The sequence below is a fragment of the Asparagus officinalis genome, chromosome 9 (genome assembly GCF_001876935.1).
Source record: "Asparagus officinalis chromosome 9, Aspof.V1, whole genome shotgun sequence".
NCBI classification, from domain to species: Eukaryota; Viridiplantae; Streptophyta; class Magnoliopsida; order Asparagales; family Asparagaceae; genus Asparagus; species Asparagus officinalis.
Genome location: NC_033802.1, coordinates 2,381,936 through 2,402,253, shown reverse-complemented (window position 1 = coordinate 2,402,253; position 20,318 = coordinate 2,381,936). Strand labels below are relative to the sequence as shown.

General features: G+C 36.8%; 6 protein-coding genes and 1 long non-coding RNA gene across 7 annotated transcripts in view; 6 read left to right on the top strand and 1 right to left on the bottom strand.

Moving 5' to 3' along the window:
* The window catches only part of LOC109823994, an 18,892-nt gene extending 16,549 nt beyond the window's left edge, over positions 1-2,343 (bottom strand). The window contains exons 1-3 of the long non-coding RNA XR_002242521.1: positions 2,249-2,343; positions 970-1,274; positions 731-867 (exon numbers count right to left, since the gene is read on the bottom strand). This is a non-coding gene — a long non-coding RNA (uncharacterized LOC109823994). The remainder of the gene's footprint in view (positions 1-730; positions 868-969; positions 1,275-2,248) is intronic.
* On the top strand, positions 3,041-4,474 carry LOC109823991 (citrate-binding protein-like). Its single transcript, XM_020390479.1, has 2 exons — positions 3,041-3,325; positions 3,808-4,474. The coding sequence occupies exons 1-2, from the start codon at positions 3,044-3,046 to the stop codon at positions 4,198-4,200; spliced, it is 675 nt and encodes a 224-aa protein (XP_020246068.1). The 5' UTR covers positions 3,041-3,043; the 3' UTR covers positions 4,201-4,474.
* On the top strand, positions 5,614-6,936 carry LOC109823992 (citrate-binding protein-like). The gene is made up of 2 exons (XM_020390480.1): positions 5,614-5,897; positions 6,466-6,936. Exons 1-2 carry the CDS (start codon positions 5,621-5,623, stop codon positions 6,849-6,851), a joined length of 663 nt encoding a protein of 220 aa, XP_020246069.1. The 5' UTR covers positions 5,614-5,620; the 3' UTR covers positions 6,852-6,936.
* On the top strand, positions 8,240-9,027 carry LOC109824161 (citrate-binding protein-like). The gene is made up of 2 exons (XM_020390691.1): positions 8,240-8,522; positions 8,641-9,027. Exons 1-2 carry the CDS (start codon positions 8,253-8,255, stop codon positions 9,025-9,027), a joined length of 657 nt encoding a protein of 218 aa, XP_020246280.1. The 5' UTR covers positions 8,240-8,252.
* Positions 10,108-10,976, top strand: LOC109824160 (citrate-binding protein-like). The gene is made up of 2 exons (XM_020390690.1): positions 10,108-10,377; positions 10,501-10,976. The coding sequence occupies exons 1-2, from the start codon at positions 10,108-10,110 to the stop codon at positions 10,885-10,887; spliced, it is 657 nt and encodes a 218-aa protein (XP_020246279.1). The 3' UTR covers positions 10,888-10,976.
* LOC109824159 (citrate-binding protein-like) lies at positions 12,229-17,196 on the top strand. The gene is made up of 5 exons (XM_020390689.1): positions 12,229-12,285; positions 13,030-13,131; positions 13,733-13,978; positions 15,647-15,871; positions 16,406-17,196. The coding sequence occupies exons 1-5, from the start codon at positions 12,229-12,231 to the stop codon at positions 16,790-16,792; spliced, it is 1,017 nt and encodes a 338-aa protein (XP_020246278.1). The 3' UTR covers positions 16,793-17,196.
* Positions 18,937-19,558, top strand: LOC109824158 (citrate-binding protein-like). Its single transcript, XM_020390687.1, has 2 exons — positions 18,937-19,041; positions 19,166-19,558. The coding sequence occupies exons 1-2, from the start codon at positions 18,937-18,939 to the stop codon at positions 19,556-19,558; spliced, it is 498 nt and encodes a 165-aa protein (XP_020246276.1).

The following is a 20,318-nucleotide window of genomic DNA, read 5'->3' as shown; positions in this document are numbered from 1 at the left end:
TGTAGTTGTGAAATGAAAAAAAGACCATGAAAAATCATAGAGAATTTTGGTGTTAATAATGTTTCACACAATGGGCAAGGGTGTTACAGTCAAGAAGGTTTCACCATCCTCTATTCCGATTGATGTATACATAAAAGACAGCTAGATACTTATATAATTTAGTTATATTATCAACAGATACAATTATACAGACAGCTCTAAAGTCTGAGATTTTGTAAATCTTATCTAACAATACATAGCTCAAGGAAGCAATTACAACTACAACAGGTACTACTTAATATTGGACAGTTAGAAGGCAAAAACTCTGTGACAAGTACTTGAGCATTGCATCACTTTATTTTTCTCACCTTAATTACCTGATAAACGCTAAATGATATCCTTTTCCGTAATTAGCATTAATATCCCCAGGGTTGATAGTCTATTCCAGGACTACTTTCCCAACATTTTCTAGCAACCAAAATTATAGATTGTAAGACCCACAGGCAGTATAAAATAAGGTAATCTATCAAGAATCTTGTTTGAATCATTATTCAACTATATTAACCATGTATTTATATTTCTAAATATGAGATGAATCCCTTTCATACATTTGCTCAGATCAAACTCACAATCAGACAAATAATCATGATAAATTAGGCAGCAAAGCTAACCTACAATTTTATGAGCAAGAAAGAAAAAGCAAACCATCGAATTAGAAGAGAGATGCACTATAAAAAAAAAGGTTTGTTACCTTTCATTGCTAGCATTTAGGTCTTCGCCATCATCATTTTTATCCTCTCGTGATACGATATATGTCACTGTCCAATCCTATAGGTCATTGAGCAGAGGGGAACTGGAAAAATTTTCTTCCTCTAGAAAAACAGAAGGCTGAAAACAAAATAATGTAGAGAGTTCAGAGACTGTTAGAATAGAAACTCTTGAAACAATTGAAGCTTCCAAAGTCAACCATCAATATATATTATTGGATACCTTATGAATCTTCAAACTTAAATCCAGTAAACCTCTTAGAAATTTGCATCAAAATGGCCAGCTCCGATGGTGAACAATGGCTTTGAAGCTGTGAGATTAACATCAGAGAATTTCAGGAAGCAGTGGCCGTATAATTTACGTCTTAACGATCAGTACAGTTACATCAGTGGAGTACACAGGCTCTGGTTGTATTCTACAGATAGCCCACATTCTCGTGCAAGTGAAACAAATCTCGGGCTGAAATCCACGTCAAAGTAATGCTAAAATATCTCTTTACATATCTTTTGTCCAAGACACCATCTATTCTGAAAATGCAAAAAAAATACAATTAGGCCAGCACCAGAATGTTTATTCCAACTCGGAAAGAACTCAAGCTTTTGTTCACACAGTAGCCCACAATCTTTTTTCCCCTTGGAAAATAATTCACTTAAACCATTATCAAATGCTACAATTCAGGGTTATTATCATATTTGACATTAGATTCAAACTACAATAAGATATATAATTTAAAAATGGTTAATTGCACATAGGCCCCTATAGTATCGTTGTGTTGAACTTACTTTCCCCGTAGTCTCATTGTTGCAAGTAGACGCCTTGGGTTTCATTGTATTGACTCTTTTACCCTTTTCACCCAAGAGCAATATCTGCCAAATTTTCACTTATGGTAAAAGAGTTAAATTTGACTCTTTTACCCTTTTCACCCAAGAGCAATATCTGCCAAATTTTCACTTATGGTAAAAGAGTTAAATTAGCCCAGGGGTCTATCTGCAACAAAAATCAATATCTGCCAAATTTTCACTTATGGTAAAAGAGTTAAATTAGCCCAGGGGTCTATCTGCAACAAAAATATTACAAGTGTAGTAAGCTCAAAACAACAATACTACAGGTGATCTATGTGCAGTTAACCCCTTTCAGAAATATATCAAAATCTGACTTGTTAATGACATGCCATTACAGTTTGAACTATGGAAACTGTTCCTCGTCTTTGGCTCACAATATTCATTATTATTGCTGGGTTATGATTATTCTTCAGATGTATGGCAATTTGAAGGTGATGCTTATGTTCCTAATGAGACAACGGGAGTGTGCATCATGCAAATTTGCAGTACTAGGTTACATGCAACAACACTGATGTTGAGGGTGGACAATGGCACACTTCATTACTATATTGAAGACAATATCTATGATAGGTGGTTCAGAGTGAATGTGATCCATAACACAGGTGCAAAGAATATCAAGATTTAATTAACGGTGTTCTCAAGTTGATGGTTGGTGATACCCTGATGGAAGAGGAAGCTTTCATTACTTCAAGCTTGGTGTTTATGCACAGCATGATAGCTCCAAGTATACGGAATCAAGTTGGAAGGGAATTAAGGTCCTGAAATTATCCCATTGAAATGAAAATCATGCAAATGTTCGGTTGACGTAATTGTAAGTTTGTAACTATAACGTAACCAACTCCTGCAGATATAGAACATATAAATTGAGAAACTATGTATACAATTGTACTCCTATATATATGTGTAGAGAACTGAGTTCTCTCAGAAGGGGCGCATGATCTCGGGATAGTAAGATTGTTCACTAGTTCTTTTCGTCATACAGTGTGGAGTCTAATAAGCTTGTTCTGATGTCTAGTATATCCTTTGGGTATTGAATACAGTACACACAAATATTTTTGGGTATTGAATACAGTACACAAATATTTTTGTTGGATAAAGTGCATCAACCAAAACTTGTGATTTTGTCATCTGAACCCCAAAAAAAAGTCAAACAGTTTCCCTTATCTTAAACACATGGAAAGAGGCATCTTGGGAAGACATCTATGGAATATGGATAAACCATAGAGGACGACTAAGTGGATTTATAATAAAATAGGAAAAGGTTTTCCTATTAATACATGCAGAGGTTTGAAGTTTTAAACTTACTGCATAAAGAAATGTATAAAAGATTTTTAATTTCCAAAGTGACTGTCATTAATGAGCTGCACCTAACTGAATTATGTCACTATATAAACCCCAAGACAATTAGTTCTTTCATGAAGCAAATTATCTGTCACTATAAAATTTTCTCAACTATGGGCTCCTTTGCTTGGTTTCTCTTAGCATTCCTATTTCCATTAACTCTAGTGAAGGATGTCAATCTCTTATGCCATGGTGATCTCACTGATGGTTTTATACCTGTGCCATTAAATGAATCAAATTATCACAAGCTATGGCCATATAATCTACCTCTCTCTGACTGTTATAGCTTCACAGATGGAGTACGCAAGCTTTGGGTATACTCAACGGACAAATCACATTCTCACTCCAGCACAACCAAACCTCGGACTGAAATCAGCATTAGCTTGATTGATGATGTGAGTATCTACCTAGAAAATGCACAATTCTTTCTACTAGTTTGTCATAGAACCATAACAGCCACCAAAAAGACATTATAAAATTGACACTACTTCAAGTCGCTTTACATAGCCCACAAGCATCATTCGGATTTTAGTTTTGCCTAAACATTTTGAGCTCATCATATAGACAACCAGTATTGATAAGTTTTCTAGGAGCTAAACCTTATTGGTTCCTCTTAGGCTCTTACTTGTTACCACTTTTTCTAGGTCTTCTCCTTCTGGTTCTCTATCATTTCACATAGGTCTTATAAGCCTATACTTTAACCAGTTTTCTTTGTTTGAATGATGCTACACCAAGTTCGGCCAAGTTGGAGTATGGTTCCAGAGCCATATCATACTTCACACATGCTTGTTCTGATAGCTGTTGGTAGTTTTTAAGAAAGTCGAAAAGATTTTTCATATAATTTGGGCCATAACTCTATGATCAATGTCATATTCAGGGATATACTTATGCTTCAGGCATGTGGCAGTTCGAAAGGCAGGCTTATGTTCCAAACGGGACATCAGGTGTCTGCATCATGCAAATCTTTTGTTCCCCTAATGCTGATGGAGGGGCCACGACTCTAATGCTGAGGGTCTATGATGGGGCATTGAAATACTACCAGCAGCAAACTGTAGAGGACAATATTTATGATCAATGGTTCAAAGTGAATGTGATTCACGACACAGCTGCAAAAGTGGTAAAGGTTTTCATCAACAGTGCACTGAAATTGACCGTTAATAACCGAGGAGGGAGCATCCATTCCTTCAAGTTTGGTGTTTATACACAGAATAACAGCTCCTGCTACATGGAATCCTGCTGGAAGGGAATAAAGGTCTTGAAGTTTGTCTAATTGAATAAGACCATAGTATGTGCCATAAGTAACCATGAGGATATCTAGATGTCTTAGATTGTGCATCTAACCCCTCAGGAATGTGGGTGCTCTTTGCATTTAGCAAACGGATCGTAGGAAATAAACTTCAGTTTATGCATTAATATCTGTCTATGAACCACGTAAGTGCATGTGTGGTTCAACAAGCCCACAAACGATCAGACCCCCAAGTTTTAAGACCAATAAGACAGAAGGATCTGTATCCGAGTCTAAGATTTAATAGGTCTCCAAGCTAAAGAAGATATGAAAGTAATATATATTCACCAGTTTTTCCTTTTTTTCGTGAATATTATAAGAGTAAATAATTTGAGCATCAGACTGAATTTCCATGAGAAGTGTTCTATATACCTATTAATTTTGACACAGAAGCCATGGTCATTGAGCAAATATGTATAGACATAACCCCTCCTCTCCTGCCCCACGAAAAAAATCACTAAAAATGTTAATTACGGAAAATGAAATGATGATGTTGGTGAAATAACAATGTAAATTCTGCAGGTTTCTAGTAAAGAAAGCACTGGCTGCATGACTTTGAGTCCATGGAATTCTTGTGAATAACAATAATTCAGAGTCCAGATTACGAGGGATATGGAAAATCTTAAGAATACAATATTCATTGGAATGTTTCCAATTGGTTTACTCCCATAGTGACAATACTCCCTTTATCGTTTAGTACCCTTACTCCTTTTAATTCAGATTTCAATATCCATGATTACGGGGAATACTTTGACCTAGTAACTAGCTTAAGACATGCAGACAACTGAAGCCGGCAGATAATAATTTGAAAAGGATACAAAAGAACAAATAATGTAAGGTGAAAATTCAACATTGGATTATCTAGCATTACCAGTTTGACACTTAGCAGGCAACAACTCTAGGATTCCCATTATTCTACTTTTATGTCTCCCAATTAACTGCTCCCAAATTAAACACTTGATGACCTCGCTCTTAATTAGCATTGAACTAGTCACTGGCCTCAGTTGCTTATCTCTTCAGTAGAATATATCTTCCCTAGATTAACACAAAGCATATTGTTTATAATTCTACTCAAAATGGCTTAGCAATAACCAAAACTAGCCGAAAGACAAGAGTCTAGACGTGAAAGCCGCAATAGAGAACGATAAAAGAATAAATCCATGCATGCTCCAATAATTACATTTTTAAGCCATGCATGCTGACTTAGGTTATTACCTAATATCATGGCATATACCATGATGGCAACCATCTAGGATTGGGAATACACCTACTAAAAGATACAATAAAGCTGGTGAGCACTAAGTCCAGATCTCTATAAGTAGAGTGAGGAAGGACAAGGCATTTAGACCTAGCAACAGATCTATTTCACAATAAAATAAAATCCCCCCAACTCTCAGAAAGTAAAATGGAAGCCTGCACTTTGCTCTTCTTGCTTGTGTGCTTAACCCTCCTCCAGCTCCATATGCATGAAGCTCTGTCTATGCTAGGAAAAGATCCTACTCAAGGGTTCACCTGTCTTCCTCTCAACAGTTCTAACTTTGACATCCAAAGACCTTATGATTTGGCAGTCAGTGAGAGATATAGCTTTATCAATGGAATCCATAAACTATGGGTTCTGTCTGATGACAAACCACTCTCAATTACAAGCCACACTTTACCACGAACAGAGATTCGAATTAAAGTAGGTGTTATCTTCATTTCAAACTGATCATAAAGGTGTTCGTGATTCACATCACACACAAATCAAAATAAGTGATCAACACTGCCACCGCGTGCTAACTAGCATCTTTCCTACCAAAATACCAGTTAAAATTATACAGTTTCCAGTGCAATCTCACATCTAGCTAAGTCTATTTGTGCTCTTTGGTCTTGGCTGGCTTGGATTTGAAAGTAAGATCCAATAGACGAACCATCAACTACCAGATATTATGTTATCATTCATGTTTGGAGAGGTTGGATTTAATACTCAATTATAGTAGGATTGCTCTTCGCAAGTTGAGTTTGGCACTTAAACCAATTTATTGGGTTTACCTCTGAATTTTTACATGACTTTAAAAGTTACCTAATTAAGATATGAATCTTGTGTGAGGGTATTAAATAAAACCTGACTATATGGATTAGACTATGATATATCCAATGTGTGTATGCTACTATTCAAGAGGGAAGACTTGGAGCCTAGTATATGCCTTAATTATTTCTGATTACATTAACTTTTGTCTGGCCTTCATAACTAACAAGGTTATATTTCTTCGTATGGTTATTCTTCAGGTGTATGGCAGTTTGAAGGGCATGCTTACGTCCCAAGTGGGACATCAGGAGTGTGTATCATGCAAGTCTTTGGTTCGAGTAAGAGGGCGACAACTCTGATGCTAAGGGTCTACAATGGTGCACTTATGTATTATAGGTCATTGCTCATAGCTGATGATATCTACGGGAGATGGTTCAGAGTGAATGTGATCCATGATACAGGTGCTGGATTGGTCAGAGTTTTCATTGATGGAGATCTCAGGCTAGTTGCTAATGATACAGGGGGAGCTTCTCATTACTTCAAATGTGGTGTTTACACGCAAAATAATTGTTCCTATTTCATGGAATCCCGCTGGAAGGGAATCAAGGTCTTGAAGTTATCTGATTGAAACAAGGCGTGATAGCATGGCTTCAAAGTATTTAATAAAATTTTGTTTACAAGACTGCCTTGTGTTCATCTGTGCAAACTGCCAATGGGTTCTTCGGACCAATTAAACAAGATACACACGTTTTTTTCTAATTTTGGACTGAGAAAGTCCAAGGAATTAGATTCCACAATATTAACCAACTTATTTCTAATTCAACAATACATGAAATTGCATATGATTGAAATGAGACAATTAGAGTATAAATGACTAAATGTCAAAATTCCCTTCCAATTCAAACTATGAGAAAAGAACAAAATTAAAAGCAGCATGACTTGTTCTTAGTTGGTGCCCCAGTTCCTTCCATTAAGATTTTTATTTCTCTGCTCTTGGTTAGCCTCTGAGACAGAAAATTAAAGTGAATCAAGAAATTAAATTTCTCTGTTTCTCTATTTATGTATGAATATGGATATGTGTGTGTGTATCGTGTGTGAAGGTGTGCACAGTAAAAATTGGAGTAGCGTAGTAATAAAGAATAGAGAAATAGTCTATAACACTGTGATCAGATCACCTTATATAGTATTATCAATTATGAAAAGAAAAATCACATATGCACTTGAAAAAGGGAGCAATTATTGCTATATACATCTGATTATCACATATGCACTTGCATACAGGATCATTAGGTGTTGAAGTCCTGCAAAATAACTTCCTTGAGAAATGACAGAAACAAAAGTAAAATAAAGATATAAAAACTGCCCGTTCAATCAACGGGTCTGCTCTAAATTGACTTTATTATAAGATAATCATGGGGTCAAAATCTGCAGATGTAGTAAATACAAAACTTCCAAACTTCTTAGCTTTTGGGTCACTCCAAATTTATTTACATATTTAAAAAACGAAGTTTCGCATAGTGTGTGCTTCTGACATAACCAGAGCACAACTATTCATTATCTTCAGTAAAAAAAATTCTATCTGAATCTTAATAATTTATTTTGGATTTTTCTGCCTTATTCAGGGAAGTAGCCAGATTTTCCAACAGCACATGTACTAAGCATACGATCTGATTCACAAGTTCAAATATATTGAATAAATGTCAAAATCATATCTATTGTGATGGAACAAAAAGGACAGCTATCAAAGCATACATTACAAGGGAAGCAGACCATGTTTGTCAGAAATTATATGAGCAGGCATCAAGCAATATTTTATGATTCAAGAACCGTAACAAGCATAAGTGTGAAAGCAAAGCATCTTCTGCTATGCGGCAGCATGAACGTTTTTACTCTCCTGACTGCTAAGCCTTCCTGGAAACTAACCACTGACAAATACATGTCTATGGTTACATCACCTGCTTCCTCACTGTTCTCCTATAAATTCCCCTTACATTTTTCTAGTATCTGCACCATCTGGCCCTCACAAAAAATGACATCATTTACTTGGTTTCTTTTTACACTCCTTGCTTCCCTCAACCTGCTGAAAGATACTCATCTCTTCTGCAGTGCTGATCCCACCGATGGCTTTACTGCAATGCCATTATCTGAAAGGAACTTTGATATGCAATGGCCATACAACCTAAATCTCAACGATCGATACAGCTATGTTGATGGAGTACGAAGGCTTTGGGTGTATTCAACTGACAAGCCATTCAAACCAAGCACCACCACAAAACCACGGACTGAAATCCGCATCCGGGTAATGTTTGATAATCTCTTTGAAGAGAATAGTTTCAATTTACACCTTAGTTTCCACTAGAATCAGATTGATAAAGAATGTTCAACGAGTTGTATTTCTCATCCTTACTATGGTGCAGGGATATGACTACTCTTCTGGTGTATGGCAATTTGAAGGCTATGGCTTTGTGCCCAATGGCACCAGTGGCACAGCAATCATGCAGATTCATCGCACTACGCATGCAGCTACTGTGCTAATGCTGATGGTCGTTGATGGTCAACTGAAGTTCTACCATAGCACCTTGGTGGAATCAAACATCTACGACAGGTGGATGAGATTAAATGTGATACATGACGTGGATGCCAATAAAATAACTGTGTTCATCGATGGTGTTAAAAAGCTACAGATTGAGGGAAATGGTCCAAATACCTTCTATTTCAAGTGCGGGGTTTATGCCCAGAGGGATGAAGCACATTACATGGAATCAAGGTGGAGAGATATCAGAGTGCTTAAGAAGAATGGGTGAAGTTGCAAATGTAATAATTTAAACAATCATTATGTGATGGAAGATCAAACTCTTAACAAAGTAATGTATGTTAAAGCATCGTGCGTATCCTAGTTATTAATAAAAAACTCTTATGTGCTACACCAAACAGCCTACTTTCTTATCTTCCATGAGGCAAAAATACACTAAACTATATGAAAGAGATTCAAAAGATTCTGGAGGAGTCTCAATGTATTGCCCTATCAGAATGACAAAAGAAAAGGAAACAAGAGGCTGGAAAGGAAAATATAACACAGCTTGATTCATGGCATGAAGAATAGAAGGACCAGTGTTTCAAACCTAGATCAGAACCACCTATCTTGTCCATCAAAATCACCAATGAACTGCATATTTCTTGAAACCAAATAAAGGATGATTCATATGTAATCTGGATGAATTAACAGAGTGAACCACACAGAGGTCCCTATCCTTGTAAGAGAATTTATAAAGGAGCAATCAAAATGTGATTATAAACTTTGTGGTCAAAATCTGCACACCTGGTACCAAAATCTCGAACTTTGTAGCATGTAGATTACAGGGGCACATTTTATTTACTTTTCAAAATGATATTGCACATGGTATTTTATTATGAAATCTACAGAGCACATTTATTCATCATATTCAGTAGATTTTACTTCGCATGCAAAAAAATTATTTTGCTCTGTCTGCCTTCTACAGTAAAATAGACCAGATTTTGTACAAAGACATATATTTTGATTGAAGAGCAAGGATAGAGCAAATATATGTCAAAATATCATGGTGATTGAGCTAAAGAGAGAACTATGTTAACATATATTACAAACCATTCTTCTAAGAAAATATATAAGGAAAGCATCAAGTAATTGTTTTATGTTCCTGAACGAGAACAAGGATAAGGTAAAAAACAAAGCCGGTTCTTTCTAGTCAGCCAACTAATATTTTACTCAATTGATCTCTAAGTCAGTCTTATAAACTAACCTTCCGGACAAATAGGTCACTATCTGTGCATCACCCTTTCTATAAGTATCCCTTCCACCTTTCTGATTTCTGCATCATCTCTCACTTGCATAGTATTTTCTCTAAATGGCACCATTTACTTGCCTTCTGTTTGCATTTCTTGCTTCCCTAAGCATGCTAAAAGATACTCATCTCTTCTGCAGTGCAGATCCCACGGATGGCTTCACAGACGTGCCATTAACAGAATATAATTTTGAGATGCAATGGCCATACAATCTAAATCTAAGTGATAGATACAGTAACACCGATGGAGTGCGCAGGCTTTGGGTGTATTCAACTGACAAGCCATTCAACCCAACCACCACAACAAAACCACGAACTGAAATTCGCATACGTGTAATTTCTGATACTCTTTCAAGAAAGTAGTTTTAAATTTTAATTAATACGAAAGGTTTTACTAGAGTTAGATGGATAAAGAGGTATCAACAGTTCATAGGTCTCATCCTTATTTTGGTGCAGGGATATGACTATTCATCAGGTGTATGGCAGTTTGAAGGTTATGGATTTGTGCCCAACGGCACTAGCGGTACATCAATCGTGCAGATCCATCGCACTACATATCCAGCTACCGTGTTAATGCTGATGGTCGTTGATGGTCAATTGAAGTTCTATCACAGGACCTTAGTGGAACCAAATATCTATGACAGGTGGATGAGGGTAAATGTGATACATGATGTGGATTCCAATAAGATAACTGTGTTTGTTAATGATGTTCAAAAGCTAGAGATAGAGGGCAATGGTCCAAATGCTTTCTATTTCAAGTGCGGGGTATATGGCCAGACAGACGAAACGTATTACATGGAGTCTATGTGGAGGGATATCAGAGTACTCAAGAAAGATGGGTGAATTTATAATACATGTATTCATTTCAACCATCATGTATAATGTGATGGAACATCAAAAGCTTCATAAAGTGATGCAAAAATGTGTGTAATGACTACCCTCTTTAATAGCAAGAAGCGCTTAAGAAAATCAAACTGCCTGCTTCCATTGGTCCATGTACTAGTGATCTTTCCAATTAGAAGAAAAGAAATTGTAAAGCGACTTATCTACAAATCATCTGGAGGAGATTGCCCAATCAAAATTATAAAAAGTAATAACCTGGAAAAATAAGAAGCTAAAAAGGGTATACAAAACAGCTTAAATCCAAGAGAGCAAGGTCAATGATATGGAGAATGGACCAGTGAGAAAACAGGACAGGAACAGCCTACATCACCAGTCAGCTCATTAATGAACCAATAATGTCTTAAAATCCACATAATAAATGGTTTACTGTTGAGTTGGAGTGGACTAACTTGGTGAAATAACAAGCTTACTAAAACCTGGTTCATAAAAGTAATATGAATTTCTTATGTGCCAAAACTTGAATAGGGGACTTGGAACATTGTCTAACAATTCCTATTAAATTAAAAATTGTCAAATAAGGGGTATTTATATAATAAGTTTATGTATACGACAAGGACCCAATTGGTTCCTCTTACACATATCTCTGCTGTAACATCATCATGACATTAGGATGCCTCGCTCTTGATCCTAATTAAACTCCTAACCCCAGTGAAAATCACCAATGCAACTCTGCTCCCGTCCGCAACCAAGCGCCTTGTTCTTGTTGAACCAGATCTTACCACATGCCTTGGTCTATATAACTCCCCTCTTCAATGCATACAGGTCTGATCTTCATTACTCTCACTGCAAATTTCTCTCCATCAACTTCACCTCACAGCAAAGTTTGCTACCCTTACATCCCGACTAAAACAGCCGCCTTTGAACCATCTTTCAACTTCAAACTTTGACCTTGACCATCATCTTTGACTTTGACTTGGGTCATCTTCATGCCTTTACAGAATTTCATAGAACTATATTCTTCTTCTCCTTCTTCTCCTCCTCCTCCTTTTTCGATTTGAGAATACATAGAACTATCTTCTCAACCACCATTTTCACCATCACAGAGCCATCTTCAGATCTTCATCACATGGCATGCCTTCATCATCTCCATGATTCATCATCAGTTCCACCGTCAGTTCCTCACCTTCTATTCTTTTGTTAATTCTTTGCTTTCCATTTAGTCTGTCATTTAGTCAACAGAAAAAGGCCCGTGACGCCCGTGACTCAGTCAACCATCAGTATGGTATATTTAGACGGTTTAGTGGGGATTTTGGAGGATTTTTATGGGTTTGGGGAATGGTAATGGGGACAAATACAAAACCTATTGTGTTCTTGAGCGTATTTCAAGCAGAGCCACCGGTAGAAAATTGATGAGTGAAGATTAATCCAATAGATGGCGGCAAGAAGAAGATTCTAAACTCAGGGTCCTCTTCAATGGAAAGATGAGTGGGGATTAACCTGAATGTTCACAACATTGATCAGTGAAGATTTCAAGGATGGTATTTAATGCTCAAGGTTTCATCTCCAAATGAAGTTTCATAAAACATAGGCATCGAGTCTAAGAAGGATATTTATCTATCTCAATGTTTGCAGGGGCTGCAATGCTAAGCCACAAGTCAGTAGATACTCCTACTGACCAGAACAGAGATATGCTATCATATCAGGGAAATACATCGAGCGAACTCAGAAATCCATTTAGTACATGCAGATAGTTCATTGATAACATTTTGTAAAGACACAGTAAAATATTAACAACAAACAATTATAAACTGTTGTCAATATCAGTCAACGGATAAGAGAATCAAGCATGATAGAAAATAACTTTTCAAAAAAAACATAAATAGACAATTACGAGAACTCCATGTATTAGTTGTGAATTTTTTGCAAATTATCTTTAAAAAAACTAATCTCTAGAAATTAATAGAAGAATAAATGAGTTTAGAGAGAAATTAGGGTTTAATTCCAAAATTTCTCTACAATTAGGAGAATATCATACACAAACATGTAATTAAGCAAAAACTAACTGTACGAATACAATGTCCGATACGATTCCAGCCACATAGAATGTTGAACGTACTACAATGTAATTTCAAATTCTCTCAGTGCGGAAATCGTGAAAATGAATCAAATTATCATAAGCTATGGCCGTATAATCAACCTCTCGCTGACCGTTATAGCTTCACAGATGGAGTACGGAAGTTTTGGGTATACTCAACAGACAAACCACATTCTTGATCCAGCACAACCAAACCTCGGACTGAAATCAGCATTAGCTTGATTAATGACATGAGTATCTTCCTAGAAAATCCGCAATCATTTCTACTAGTTCATTGTAGAACCATAACAGCCACCAAAAAGACATTATAAAGTTGACACTACCTTATAGTCGCTTGACATAGCCCACAAGCATCATTTAAATTTTTTGATCTCATTATTTGAGAATGGGTATCGTAGAGGCATCTAGGAACTAAATCTAGATTTACCGGTTCCTCCAACTTGTTACCACTTTTTCAACGTCCTATCCTTCAGGATCTCATGCAGGTCCTATAAGCATACACATTTTCACTGCTTCAGCTATGTTAGATTAGCTTAGTTTTTCAGAAAGATGAAAACATTGGATTTACATATAATTAGGGCCAGAACTCTATGTTAGATTAGCTTAGTTTTTCAGAAAGATGAAAACATTGGATTTACATATAATTAGGGCCAGAACTCTATGATCAACTTCTTGTGCAGGGATGAAAGATGAAAACATTGGATTTACATATAATTAGGGCCAGAACTCTATGATCAACTTCTTGTGCAGGGACATACTTATTCTTCAGGTGTATGGCAGTTTGAAGGGAAGGCTTATCTTCCTAATGGGACATTGCGCGTCTGCATAATGCAAATCTTTGGTTCCCCAGATGCTGATGGAGGGGCCTCAACTATAATGTTGAGGGTCTATGATGGGGCACTGAAATACTACCAACAGCAAACTGTTGAGGACAGTATCTATGATCGATGGTTCCAAGTGAATGTGATTCATGACACCGCTGCAAAGGTGGTAAAGGTTTTCATCAACAGTGCACTGAACTTTACTGTTAATAACCGAGGAGGGAGCATTCATTCCTTCAAGATTGGTATTTACCATGTTTGCACGCAGAATAACAGCTCCTGTTACATGGAATCCTACTGGACCGGAATAAGGGTTTTGAAGTTTGTCTAACTGAGAAGGACAACAGCTAGATGTCTTAGAGTGTCTTAGAGTGTGCATCTAACCCCTCAGGCACATGGTCTTTGCAGTTAGCAATGGATAATAGGAAATAAACTTCTGTTTGCATATTAATTGTCTGTCTGTGTAACTACATATGTAACTAAGTGCACATGTGGCTGAAATACGACCAGACCACCAAGATTCTTATGTTTAAGACCAATAATACAGAAGGGTCCATTTCCTAGTGTAAGATTTAATAGGTTTCCGAGCTAAAGAAGATTCAAAAATAATATATAGTCACCAGTGTTTCCTTTTTCCAACGAACCTTGTAAGAGTAAATAATTTGAGCATCAGGTTGAATTTTCTTCAGAAGTGTTCTATATAAATATAAACCATTAATTTTGACACAGAAACCACTCTCATTGAGCAAGTACGTCGAGACAAAACCCCTCCCCCCACCCCCCACCCCACAATACTCTATATGCTATTACGGAAAATGAAGGTCTCTCTTGCCACCAAAATAAAAACTAGAATAAACGAAATGATGATGATGATGATGATTACTAGAATAACAATGCAAACTTTTACAGGTAAACGTTGGCTAAATGAGTTTATGAAATTCTTGTGAATAACATAAATTTATACTCCAGATTATGAGGGATATGGAAATCTATGATTATGAGGGATATGGAAACCTTAGGGATACAATATTTATTGGAAACAGACAATTGAGTTGCTCTCATAGTGACAATGCTCCCTTTATCATTTAGTCCCCTTGCTCCTTTTAATTGAGATTTTAATATCCATGATTACAGGGAATACTTTGACCTAGTAGCTAGCTTAAGACATGCAGATAACTGAAGTCTGCTGACAATCGATTGAAAAAGACACAGTAGAAAATGTAGTGCAACACAAAAATTCAACATTGATTTGTCTGCTACTGTCTAGTTTGACACTTAGCAGGCAACAACTCTAGGTTTCCCAGTATTTGTTTTTTACGACTCGCATATTAACTGCGCTCCCAAATTAACTACTGATGGCCTCCCTCTTAATTAGCATTGAACTAATCATTGCCTTGGCTGCTTATCTCTTCAGTAGGTTATATCTTCACTACATTAACACAAAGAATATTGTTTATCAGTCTACTCAAAAGGCTTAGCAAAACTAGACAAATGGCAGAGTCTAGATGCGAAAGCTGAGACAGAGAAAGATACAAGAATAAAATCCGTGCATGCTGCCATAAATTTTTAAGCCATGCATGCTGACTCAAGTTTTTGAGTTATTACCTAATGTCATGGCATATGCCAAGATGACAACCATCTAAGGTTGGCATACACTTATTAAAAGATACAATAAAGCTGCCGAGCACTAGGTCTAGATCCCTATAAGTAGAGTGTGGATGGGCATGGCAACTAGACCTAGCAACAGATCTATTGCACAATAATAAAATCCTCCAACTCTTCAGAAAGTAAAATGGGAGCTTGCTCCTTGCTCTTCATGTTTGTCTACTTAGTCCTCTTCCAGTTCCATATGCATGGAGCCCGGTCTATGCTAGGAAAAGATCCTACTCATGGGTTCATCTCTCTCCCTCTCAACTGTTCTAACTTTGACATCCAAAGACCCTATGATTTGGCAGTCAGTAACAGATACAGCTTCATCGATGGAATTCATAAACTATGGGTCCTGTCTACAGACAAGCCACACTCAATTACAAGCCACACTTCTGCACGAACAGAGATTCGGATTAAAGTAGGTGTTACCTTCATTTCAAGCTGATCATAAAGATGAGTATGAGTCACAACACACACGACTCAAAATAAGTAATGTTGTCACCGCATGCTAACCAGCATATTCCAACATAAATATTAATTTAAATTTATAGAGTTTCCCATGCAATGTCACATCTAACTGAGTCCGTAAGTTCTTCTTAGTCTTGGCTGGCTTGGACTTTGAAAGTGAGATCCAATATATAAACCATCAATTATCAGATAGTACCTGATCGTTCATGTTTGAACAGGTTGGGCAATGAGTTTAATCTCATTTATATTAGGGTTACTCTTCGCTAGTTAGAGTTTGGCTCTCAACCAATTTATTTGATTCACCTTTAAATTTGGCACATGGCTGGCAAAGTTACATAATCTAGATATTAATTTTGTGCGAGGATATCTATATATCACTATTCAGGAGGAAAGACTTGGAGACTAGTACATGCCTCAAGTATTTCTGATGACGTTAAACTTTCTCCGGCCTTCATAATTAACAAAGTTATTTTTCTTCATGTAGGGATATGATTATTCTTCAGGCGTATGGCAGTTCGAAGGGCATGCTTATGTCCCAAGTGGGACATCAGGAGTGTGTATCATGCAAGTCTTTGGTTCGAGTAAGAGGGCGACAACTCTGATGCTAAGGGTCTACAGTGGTGCACTCATGTATTATCGGTCATTGCTCATAGCTGATGATATCTATGGGAGATGGTTCAGAGTGAATGTGATCCATGATACAGGTGCTGCATTGGTCAGCATTTTCATTGATGGAGATCTCAAGCTAGTTGCTAATGATACAGGGGGAGCTTCTCATTACTTTAAATGTGGTGTTTACATGCAAAATAATGCTTCCTATTTTATGGAATCCCGTTGGAAGGGAATCAAGGTCTTGAAGTTATCTAATTGAAACAAGGCAGGATAGTCAGGCTTCAAAATATTAATAAGATTCTGTGTACAAGACTAAATTGTGTTCATCAGTGCAAACTGACAATTGGTTCTGTTAGGGATTAAGAAGCACACAAACAATAACCACACAAATAAGGAGGGCAAGTACCAACACAACACAAAGAGTTTTACATGGTTCGGCCGAGCTTGCCTACATCCACTATCTTCACAAACCAATACGACCATTACAATTGATACAAGTTTTGCATGGACAAACTTGAAAACCCTTGCAAATCTCACATCTCTCAAGGAACGTGAGAACACCTATCACTCAAGAGCTCCAAGAGGCTACCATCACATCACTCATAGAACCGAAGGACACCGATCACTCAAGACTTCTAAGAGGATCCTCCCTCTCACCTAGAGGATGAGTGGATGACCATCTCCCAACACACCCACATCCTTTTATATAGTCTTTATCCTTACTATTGCCAATGACCAATTAATACTCTTGGCAATTTCCAAGAGAAACCTTCAAGCTTCTAATGCACGCACCCTTCAAACTTTCCGTCCTCTGCATTCTCCAATGTTGACTACCCTTTCAATCTTCCTAGTGAATATAATGGACTCCTTCCTCATTTATGAGATTTGGGGAGAATCCCAATAGGTTCTTAGGACAAATTAAACATGATACAAAATTTATTATCTAATTTTAGACTGCTAAATATCAAGGAATTACACTCCACAACATTAACCAATTTATTTCTATTTCAACAATAAAGGAAATTACATACGAATATGAGACAGTTATCTAAATGACTAGATGACAAAATTCCTTTCCTATTCAAGCTATAGGTTTTGTTCAAAAAAATTTAAAAGTAGCATGCACCTTGCAGTCGACAAGACTTGCTCTGAGTTGGTGCTCTTGTTCATTCCGTTAAAACTTTCATTTCTTTACTCCCAGTTAGCTTCTGAGACAAGAAACTTAAGTGAATCAAGAAATTAACGTTCTCCGTTTCTCTATTAAATATGAATTAAATATGAATAGGGATATGTATGTGTATAAACATGAAGATGTGCACAGTAAAAACTAGAGTAGGGCAGTAACAGAGAATAGAGAAACAATTCATAATGTTGTGATCAGAGCATCTTGTATAGTATTATGACAAGAAATTTTCCATATGCACTTGCAAAAGGAAAGCAATTATTGCTATATACATCTGATTATCAAACATATGCACCTGCAAACTAACTTCTTTGAGAAATGACAGAAAACAAAAGTAAATTAAAGAGGAAAAAAACTGCTCGTTTTATCAACAGATCGGCTATAAATTGACTTTATTATAAGATAATCATGGGGTTTAAATCTGCACAAAGGTATTAAACATAAAATTTCCAACTTCTCAGCTTTTGGGTCACTCCAAAGTTTATTTATCATTTTAAGACGAAGTTTCGCATATTATGTGATTCTGAAATAACCAGAGCACAACTATTCATTACATTCAGGAGTATTTTGTTTTCTATCTGAAAATTAATGTTTTATTTTTGGTTTTTCTGTCTTATTCAGGAAAGAGACTAGATTTTATAACAGCAGATATACTAAGCATACATTTCGATTCCCGAGTTCTAATAGATTGAATACGCGTCAAAATCATATCTACTGTGATGAAACAAAAAAGAAAACTATCGAAGCATATATTACAAGAGAAGCACGCCATTTCTCTCAGTAATTATACAAGTAAGCACCAATTATTTGTTTTATAATTCAAGAAAGGAACTAGCGTAAGCGTGAAAACAAAGCATATTCGTCCATTCGGCAATATGAACGTTTTTACTCTGCTGCCCTCTAAGCCTTCCTACAAACTAACCACACTGACAAATACATTTCTATGTGTACATAACCTGCTCCTTCATTACTCTCCTATAAATCCCCTTACGCCCCTCTAGTACCCACACCATCTGGCCTCCCATATCCATATAATTCACTTAAAATGACTTCGTTTACTTGGTTTCTTTTAGCATTCCTTGCTTCTCTCAACCTGCTGAAAGAAACTCGTCTCTTCTGCAGTGCTGATCCCACCAATGGTTTTACAGCCATGCCATTAACTGAAAGGAATTTTCATATGCAATGGCCATGCAAACTAAAACTCAGCGATCGATACAGCTATGTCGATGGAGTACATAGGCGTTGGGCGTATTCAACTGACAAGCCATTCAACCCAACCACCACAACAAAACCACAAACTGATATCCGCATACGTGTCATTTCTGGTAGTCTTTGAACTTTGAAGAAAATACGTAGTTTTAATTAATACCTATTACCTAAATTTCCACTAGAATCAGATTGACAAAGAATGTTCAACAAGTTGCTGTTCTCATCCTTGCTTTGTTGCAGGTATATGACTACTCTTCAGGTGTATGGCAATTTCAAGGTTATGGCTTTGTGCCCAATGGCACCAGTGGTACAGCAATTATGCAGATCCATCACACTACTTATGGAGCTACTGTACTAATGCTGATGGTCGTTCATGATCAACTGAAGTTTTACCATAGCACCGTGGTGGAATCAAACATCTATGATAGGTGGATGAGATTAAATGTGATACATGATGTGGACGCCAATAAGAAAACTGTGTTCATCGATGGTGTTAAAAAGCTACAGACTGAGGGAAATGTTCCATATACTTACTATTTTAAGTGTGGGGTTTATGCTCAGGGGGATGAAGCTCATTGTTGCAGCGAGGAGCTTCACAGACACAGAATATGTCTATACAAGAATGGAGAATAACAACACTGAATAAACACAGTGAAGACAAAGAGAACAGCACACAATGATTTAACGTGGTTCGGTCAGTATGACCTACGTCCATGGACGAGAACAACTGAGAACTTCACTAATCACAAAAGAGAAGATTACAAAAAAGGAGATCACTCTCTAACCAAAGAATCACACAAAAAAAAGATTTCTATTTCTATCTCTCTTCTCTCTCTAATTCTTTTCTTTCTCTCCGTCTGATGCACTGAACTCTCTCCCACACCACCCCTTTTATAACCTCTTAACAATAATAATAAAATTAATAAAATGTTTGGTGGAATAGTAAATTGGAGAAGGTGGCACAGTGAAATTAGGCGTAGGGGTTAAATGTTTGTTTAAATATTCAAAAGTCACATGACAAATCACCATCTTGACTTTGAATATGAAGATTTCTTCTCTTCACTCTTGTTGTCTCGCCAGAAGCCCCTTACGGGCTTAACCTCCGCTTTGTCGAACTATAAGCAATTCGAGACAATGCTCGAACTTGCGCGAAGGTACAGGTTTCGTCAACATATCTCTTGGATTATCTGTAATACCAATTTTTTTAATTTTGATGACTTTAATTTTTCTAATAAAACGATACCTGACATCTATATGTTTGGTTCTTTCATGATACATCTGATGCTTCGTCAAATATATAGCATTCTGGCTGTCACAAAATATTTAGTAACACATTGGTGTAAGCCGAGATCTTCAACCAAACCTCTCAACCAAATGGCTTCCTTCACTGCTT